Source organism: Pygoscelis adeliae, unplaced genomic scaffold, assembly GCF_000699105.1.
Source record: "Pygoscelis adeliae isolate BGI_AS28 unplaced genomic scaffold, ASM69910v1 Scaffold42, whole genome shotgun sequence".
NCBI lineage: Eukaryota > Metazoa > Chordata > Aves > Sphenisciformes > Spheniscidae > Pygoscelis > Pygoscelis adeliae.
Genome location: NW_008824283.1, coordinates 6,727,142 through 6,735,983, shown reverse-complemented (window position 1 = coordinate 6,735,983; position 8,842 = coordinate 6,727,142). Strand labels below are relative to the sequence as shown.

The 8,842-nt window shown below is 39.8% G+C and overlaps 1 protein-coding gene across 1 annotated transcript in view; it reads left to right on the top strand.

The window, feature by feature from the left end:
- The first annotated feature begins 2,069 nt into the window (after nucleotides 1–2,069).
- Nucleotides 2,070–8,842, top strand: part of PANK3 (pantothenate kinase 3) — an 11,089-nt gene continuing 4,316 nt past the window's right edge. Inside the window, exons 1-4 of the mRNA XM_009318518.1 lie at nucleotides 2,070–2,414; nucleotides 4,275–4,528; nucleotides 5,182–5,358; nucleotides 7,724–7,847. Coding sequence (XP_009316793.1) covers nucleotides 2,079–2,414; nucleotides 4,275–4,528; nucleotides 5,182–5,358; nucleotides 7,724–7,847 — 891 coding nt within the window. The 5' untranslated portion in view covers nucleotides 2,070–2,078. The remainder of the gene's footprint in view (nucleotides 2,415–4,274; nucleotides 4,529–5,181; nucleotides 5,359–7,723; nucleotides 7,848–8,842) is intronic.

Here is an 8,842-nt window from a genome sequence, read left to right as displayed (position 1 = left end):
TGGCATATAAGATTCATAAACCTTAAGATTTTGAGAGATGTGACTGATGCTGTATTTGCAAAAGCCTTTTGGATCATTTAACATGGGATGCGGTGGATCTTCTGACAAACAGGCATGACTTGCACCAAATCATCCTTAAGCTCATCGCTTGAACTTTCAGCTGTTCCCCCCTCTTTCTTGTTGTGGAAGACTAGATCCTAGCTATTCAGTAGGCTCACTGAGCAGGAAGAATACCAAGTATTTTAGGTAGTACTTGGCTTGCTGTGTCCTAGTTAAATTCTGAACGGGTTGGATTGACTCCTACGTTCGCCTTCTGGTCTGCTGGGTGAATCGATTTCCCGTCTTTGGTTTTAGTCTTGTGACATTGTTTACAACAAGAGACTGAAACTTAGTGAGATCGCTTAATAAATTATCAGTTAACTGTGGTCAAACAGTAAGATGACACATTTTCTTATGTGCAGAGTCACAGTGCGAAGAAGTCGAGTATGCAGTTGTAAAGTCAATTCATATGTGACTTTATGCTTAGTCTTATGCTTAGATCTCAGCTTTATAGAACAGATACCAGGTTTATAGAACTTCTTTATTCCCAGTTGGAGCTAAATTTTACTCACAGAATTTATCCTTGTATTTAAATTTTGTTTTTCAAGATGAGTAAGGTTACTGACTCAATCTTTTTTGTTAATATCTGACAATATTCTCCGGACATCCATTCCTGAAAGTTGAGGCAACTTTTAAGTGTCTTTTCTTTTTAACTTTTGCACTCGTGTTATAAATGAACTGGCATGCAGCAAGCCTGGACTAAATACATTAAAATATTTTGGTAGGCCACTCTTCTCAAGGATAGATCCCCACTGGTAATGTAAATCCAATATAATTACATCTTACTCATGAGGAACATGTTAACATCTTTTTGGTTTTGTTCCTGAGTTTCATGCTTCTGTAATATATGAATTGCATCTGAAGAAATAAATTGGAACTCTACAGAATATATATATAAAAAATCCAACAAACCAAACAACCCAGCAAGTGATAGTGTCAATTAGGAAATAAAAATAAGAGTTTCCGATCTGGATGTTCAGGATCTTTCTTATACCTACAAATTAAGTTTTAAACACTGTTTCTGGAAGATGACAGTGGGGAAACTCTCAGATGAAGGTGTTGTCTTTGCTGTAGGTTGCTGAGTATCTGTTTTACCACACACGGTTAGGAAGATTTGTTGATACAGAGACATTCAAATCATGGTCCTAGATGACATAAACCATAGAATCCCTGTTAGGAAGTGCAGTCATCCCACAAAAGTGACAAAACCAAAATACTTGTGTTTTAGTATTGTTTTGTAGTATGGAAATTCCCCCTTCCTATCCAAGATACAAAAAAAGAAAAATTGGAACCTAGCTTCAGTAATATTAATTTTCTATCTTGGATGTGCTTTTTGATAGTACTTTTCGTTAGCCCTTTGTAACTTCAAGGGATATATGAACAGCTCTCTTCAGCTCCATAAATTTGGCATCTTAACTGTGTTAGTTTTTAAAATATAAGCAAATAAATTAATGCTTCCCCCTCAAACAAAGTATGTTATTAGAGCAAAAGATAACTGTTGGAGGAGGAATACCTGTCCTGCCGCTGTTGTCAGCTATAACGTGTAACCTGCTTTCTCACGAGTGTGCATTGCAGTCTTTGTGCTAAACTATGTCAGAACTATTACTTTAGGAGTGAAGGTTACTCTGATCCTTTGTTCTCAAAAAAAACCCAGTGGTTGAATTTTGTTTATGAGTTGGTATGCAAGATACAGTATGGTTTGGGGAGTTTTTAGTTGGGCTTTCTGAGCACATTTGACAGCATTTAGATGTGTAAATAGAGTTGCTCCTTCTTCCATTTTAACCTGTGGCCAGAGGGATATTTAAGATCATGTAATGGAAATGAGTACTAATTCTTTGTTCTTGTGAGGATTTTTGTTAATGTCTGTCTTGTTGAAAAGTATAGCATTGGTTTAGTCTTAAGTTACATGTATCGCCTTTGCTCTTTAACAAAGCTAATCAATCAATTCTTGTATCTTTACAGCTTTTCCATGGTTTGGCATGGACATTGGGGGAACTTTGGTGAAACTTGCATATTTTGAACCTATTGATATCACTGCAGAGGAGGAGCAGGAGGAAGTTGAAAGCTTGAAGAGCATCCGCAAATATCTGACTTCCAATGTAGCCTATGGATCCACTGGCATTCGAGATGTCCACCTTGAGCTGAAAGACTTAACGATTTTTGCTCGAAGAGGAAACTTGCACTTTATTCGATTCCCAACTCATGATTTGCCTACTTTCATCCAAATGGGAAGAAATAAAAACTTTTCAACACTACATACGGTGCTCTGTGCCACCGGCGGTGGCGCTTACAAGTTTGAAGAAGACTTTCGTACAGTAGGTAGCCTATCTTTCCTCATACTGAAGCTGATGCTAAAAGCATTGCTGATGATGGGTTAAAATAAGCAGTATTTTGAAAAACTGCAATGCTCAAAGATTATTAATTATTCATTTGTTTTTCAGTCTTAAGTATGATAATCTAGAAATATACTTTCTGACATCATCATAATAAACCTGAAGATCTAATGCTAACATCTAATTAGAAACTTCCATTAATGCAGTGAAATGCAGGACACCTTTGTGGAAACTAGCCATTTTCTAATCTGTGTTTTCTCTCATGGGAAATGTGCTTAAACTGCTGAGGTGCTTGAGTCACTTTGGATTTTCTTTCCTAAGCAGTCTTTGATGATAGGTTTTCAATGTTTGTGGGTGGGATTACCCTCATTAATTTAGTCCAGTGCATTGTTTAGAGATCTGTGACAAAACACATATCTCAGAGTCTTTTTTCAACTGCAGAGTGGTTTAGCATTTTCCTGAGGTGTTTTGACTCTTCCCTTGACAATGAAAATTGATCATTTGTTTAGATGCAGTTTCTATCTAAAGATAGTTGTTACTAACTGAGAATCTTATCACAGTATCCAGTGTGCACATGTCCTAGTTTTAAAGTGGCTGCAGACCTCTTGTGCTTCTAGAGACAAGAAGAGTTTCAATAGCACAAAATGTTTGGTTTCAAAAATCTTCTTGTATTTCCATTCCTGTGCCAGTCTTGCATTGAGCTGGTACAGCTGTGTTCTCAAAAAAAACGTACAGCAGAACTATCTGTACAGCAGAACTAACTCATTATCTAAAACCCCACAGAAATATGTTATGTTGGAAAAATTCCTTGATCTGCCCAACAGTGAAGCTTCACAGTTGTGCCACGGCAAGAAAAGCTGAAGGGACCTGGGGAAAGAGGAGGGCACTGGCAGTGCTGTGATCTGGTACTGATGTCAGTCAGCAGTGTGCAATCCGGTCTGATTGTAAAACTTCGTAATCTAACTGCAGGCTGCTTTCTAAATGTGAGCTCACCTGATTCAGAGATAGACTTTATGGGTGTTTTTTTCTTGGATTAGCTGCCTAATTGGACTCTAACTGTTGGAACTCCCTGTTGCAGTAAAGGAGAGAGCATGGTCACTCGTTTTGTGAAAGCCCAGAGTTAAAGTGGATTAAGTATGGTGTGAAATGACAGCCTTCCTGGAATCCACGGCACCTGTTAAATTGTCTTTCTGCTTTATGAGAGAACGGCAGCTTAAATGTCATGTGCAAAACTGAGGAAGAACTGTAACAAGCCTCAATTCCCATAGAATTTCTGACCTTTGGTTTTCTTGTGATCCTTGGAGTGTTAATAAAGTTGCAAGGATAGTTAGTACAATGCCATTGAGGTTTTAATCTTAGGTTTTTATCTGCTGACATCTTAGAAATGACTGCTTGACTTCTAAAATGGGGGAGGAAACCCACAAACCTTGAAAAGATGTGCGGATGTGTGAGTTTCACCAAGATGACACTCGATGGGGCCTCTAGGGTATTTGGTGACTTTTTTTTTTTATTTCAATTGATAAAAAATGTTGGTAATTTTTCAATGGATTAATGTCTGAGTATCTCAAAAGTTATCTTTGGGCTTACCAAAGCAGATATACTGCCTGTCTGTTCTTGATTCAGGTCTGAGATCTAGACTTATAGTCAGAGTAATTTGCTAATTGGTGTATTCAGAATTTACCTCTGAATTCTTTGTTGGCTTTATAGTGGGATTGAAGTTCCTGAATTTGTCACCTGAGATAGTTTCTTGAAGTTAGGCAGTACAAATATACTTATAAATTTGTAGCATGTTTAAGCAATGTTAGAACATGTTGACACCATCTCTTTTCTTTGTTAACACAGATTGGAAACCTCCAGCTGCACAAACTGGATGAGCTTGACTGCCTTGTCAAAGGCTTATTGTATATAGACTCTGTCAGCTTCAATGGCCAGGCAGAGTGCTATTATTTTGAAAATGCCTCAGATCCTGAGAGATGCCAAAAGATGCCTTTTAACCTGGATGATCCATACCCATTGCTGGTTGTTAACATTGGTTCAGGAGTCAGTATTTTATCAGTCCATTCCAAAGACAACTATAAAAGAGTAACTGGAACAAGGTAACTTAAAAACCTAAGTTGGGGTTGTTACTCTACGGAACAATGAGCTTTCTATTTTCAAAGTGGTTCCTCTCCCTGACTCCCCCCACCTATCCTTTCCCTCACTCTGTAGTATGGAAAAGTATTTTATCTTTAATTTACAGCTGCATTCATTGAAGCCCATTCCCATAGCTCTGTTATTGAGGAGATTTAGCTAGTATCTTATTTATCAATCGATGAGTGCTAGAAGTGCTCCATAGCGAGAGTTTTACAGGTTTTGTCTTAAATTTTGATAATGTGTCCAGTGAACCTGTGTTTCTCTTGCTCCATAACAATAAGGATGTCCACACATGTTTTACAGTAAATGATCAAGGATCAGAATTAGTGGCATGATGTGTGTATTTAGGGAGTTTGTCTCTGATTAAGTCTTCCAGCTTACATTTTGAGAGTTTATAACTATTTGTTAGCTCTTGCTGTATGGTTAGCTTCTTGTAAGTGACTTATATAAATGTTAAATTGATTGACAGCTGTTTGCGTAGTGAACCTTGAGCAAGAAAGCAGACAGCTTGGTATCTAAGGTGGAGGGCTTTATTTGTTTATTTTGTTAGTCAGACATAAGAATTTTTGATGTGAGGAGGTACTATTTAAAAGCAACTAGTTTTCTTTCTTCTTAGTCTAGGTGGAGGGACCTTTCTTGGTTTATGCAGTTTGTTGACGGGCTGTGAAAGTTTTGAAGAAGCTCTGGAAATGGCATCCAAAGGAGACAGCACACATGCTGACAAGCTGGTTCGAGATATTTATGGAGGAGACTATGAAAGATTTGGCTTGCCAGGATGGGCTGTAGCATCCAGGTAAGCAAGAGATCTTTTTGTTGGTTCTTCTGCTGGCTTGGGGGAGCTTCAAAACCAAGGCTAAAACTATTAATACAGAGAAAACTGCTTTTTGCAAACTTATACTGTAATCAAGTTACGTTTTTATCCTAAAAGTATATATACTCAGTTTTCCTGAAGATTTAAAGCCACATGCAACTGCAGGCACCTGCTAGCAAGGCATTGAAGAAACCTCACTTGGTATGTCATATACAGCATTACATGAGTCAGAGAGAATGTGAGGTGATCACAGGAGTGGCAAGAACAAACAAAGAAAAACAAAGCCAATTACTTTCTGACTTCCTAGAATCTTTTAGTAGGGCCATTGTCCGGAGGGAAGGTGAGTGGAAGACAGCATTTGTGTTGCTCTTACAGCAGTATCTCTTCATTTTTTTTGAAAGACTCTTGCTTTTTTTGGTTGTCAGTACAGGCACCTGGCATAATGTTTTAACTGCTTTTCTCATTTACGAAGGCTGCTGAACACAAACAGTTTGCACCATGAGAATGAATGTATTTTACTGCCAATGACAGAGGATTTTTGTCATAGCTGCAAGTTTTATTTCCATTGGGGAAGATTATTGTTGATGTTACAGCTTCTCTACCCTTAAGAAATGTAAGAAGAATAAACTTTGGGAGTGAAACTAATATGTACATAGGAGAGTTCATTAAACTCTCATTTGGGGCAACCCCCGGTATCACTACAGGCTGGGGGATGAAGGGATCGAGAGCAGCCCTGCTGAGAAGGACTTGGGGGTACTGGTGGATGAAAAGCTGGACATGAGCCAGCAATGTGCGCTCGCAGCCCAGAAGGCCAACCATATCCTGGGCTGCATCCAAAGAAGCGTGGCCAGCAGGTCGAGGGAGGGGATTCTGCCCCTCTACTCTGCTCTGGGGAGACCCCACCTGGAGTACTGCGTCCAGCTCTGGAGCCCTCAGCATAAGAAAGACACGGACCTGTTGGAGCGGGTCCAGAAGAGGGCCACGACAATGATCAGGGGGATGGAACACCTCTCCTATGAAGAAAGGCTGAGAGCGTGGGGGTTGTCCAGCCTAGAGAAGAGAAGGCTTTGGGGAGACCTTCTTGCAGCCTATCAGTACTTAAAGGGGGCTTATAAAAAAAGATGGCGGCAGACTTTTTAGCAGGGCCTGTTGTGACAGGACAAGGGGGGATGGCTTTAAACTAAAGGGGGGTAGATTTAGCCTAGCTATAAGGAAGAAATGTTTTACGCTGAGGGTGGTGAAACACTGGCCCAGGTTGCCCAGCGAGGTGGTGGATGCCCCATCCCTGGAAACATTCCAGGTCAGGCTGGACGGGGCTCTGAGCAACCTGATCTAGTTGAAGATGTCCCTGCTTGTTGCAGGGGGGTTGGACTAGATGACCTTTAGAGGTCCCTTCCAACCCAAACTATTCTATGATTCTATGAAATCTTTGCTCTAATTTGGTAGTAAGAGGTCTTAATTCACAGTAAGTTAATTCTTCTCCCTCTCCAGCCAGCTGAGGCCAAGATTCTTGAGAGAGCGTATGCTGAGAGGTTTTAATATGTGCAAACTTTACACTTTTAGTCAATACATCTTAACTGTCTCTGTATATAGGTACTTTTTGTTCTCATTTGCTTTTTAAAACCCTTAGGATCTTTAATGACTATTTGAGTTTTAGAATAATCAGGATTCTAGCTCACTGAACTGACTTAGATATGGCACAGAGTCCTTAGTGGTAAAATATCATGCATAACTGTATTCTTGTCTTGTTTTTTCTTTTTTATAATTTGTAAGAAATGATCTACTGTGTATAGTAATGGAAATGCCCTTCTAATCTAGAACTCTTCATTTATACTGCCTAAATTGCAGTCTGTCGGCTGTTTTTCTGTTTCAGAGGATTGTGTTCTATCATAAAACCATTCAACTCATCTCTAGTTTACTTCTACTTTGAGAATAGAGGATTGGATAGATACTATGAGTGAGGAAGCAAGCATGAGGAGTTGGAGGATTCATCAGTCAGACTTAGGCATTGACTTAATTTACGATGACTAGATTTGCAGAGTAGTCTTGCCTAAGAATAAGACTACATTTTGGTGTAGATGTTTCTTCATGGAAGTCAACAATCTAAACGAAAATATTTTGTTGGGGGTCATTATTGTAACAAGATTGACTGTTTCCTGTGAAGGAATAAATACACATGTTGTAGTGTCAGTTGTCAAATTGCTGTATTTAATACAGGCTTAAAAAGGGAGCTCCTTAAGAACAAACATGAGACTTAAGTTCTGTTATAGCGTAAAAGTTACATTCTGAAATGACTTCAAATGCACATGAATCACTTTGTACTTAATGGAAATTTTTCCTGTTCTAGTTTTGGGAATATGATCTACAAAGAGAAGAGAGAGTCTGTTAGTAAAGAAGATCTTGCAAGAGCCATATTGGTCACCATCACCAATAACATTGGGTCTATTGCCCGGATGTGTGCAGTAAATGAGGTAAAAACTTCTGACAAGGGAATGATCTATCTATAGGTCTATTATTTGGTTTCAGCTTAAATGACTGCTAAAATTATGTATCATTTTAAACCTTTTAGTACGTTCTGAAATGAAACAAAGAAATTCATGTAGTATTAAAGAACTAGGAATTGGTTCAGAATATTTTGACTGTCTTTGGAGAAGTGGGACAAGGATATCTTTGCCAATGGGGAGGGTATCCTGAAGAGGAGGGCTTCAAGCTAGCTTTCTTAGGGAATGGAGCCCGAAGTCTACAGAAAAGTGAAGGAGCAGGGGAGCACAGGATGCTGTGATGGAAGGACTTGAAGTCCCCTTGCGAAAACAGGATGATTGTGGGCCCAACGTAAGTCTCTGTACAGAAACACATGCAGCATGGGATACAAGAGGACCTGTAAGTCCTGGTTCTCATGAGGGCCTATCCCGACCTCTATTGGAAGGGTAACGTGGCAGATCACAAGCAATCCATGCTTCTCAGTGTGCTGGGGACAATTTTCTGACACGAGTGCTAGGCAGGCTGACTAGGCAAGCGTGGTACTGGACCTGCTGTTCATGAGTCAAGAACTGGTCAGGGATTTCAGTGACAGCCTTGAAATAGCAAAGTTTAAGATCCTGAGGAAAGTGAAGAAGGCACGTAGCAGAATGGAGACTCTAGATGGACTTAAGTAGAACAGGATTCTGGTTTGGGGGGGATTATTTAGGAAGCAAGATCTTGTGGGAGGTTGTCCCAATGGCATAAGGAGCCCCGAATAGCTTGTTGATCTTCCAGGATAGCATCCTCACAGCAAAAACAAAAGGTGGGATACAGACTGGCTAGGGAGTAGCATTGCAGAAGAGAGGAGGGTGCTGGTAGACAAGTTGAACTGAACACAAGTCAGCAGTGTATATGTGCAGTGGTGAGGGCTTACCTTGTACTGAGATGCATTCGCAAGGACATAGCCAGCAGGTCAGAGGAGGTGATACTTTGGGCATGACCTCTT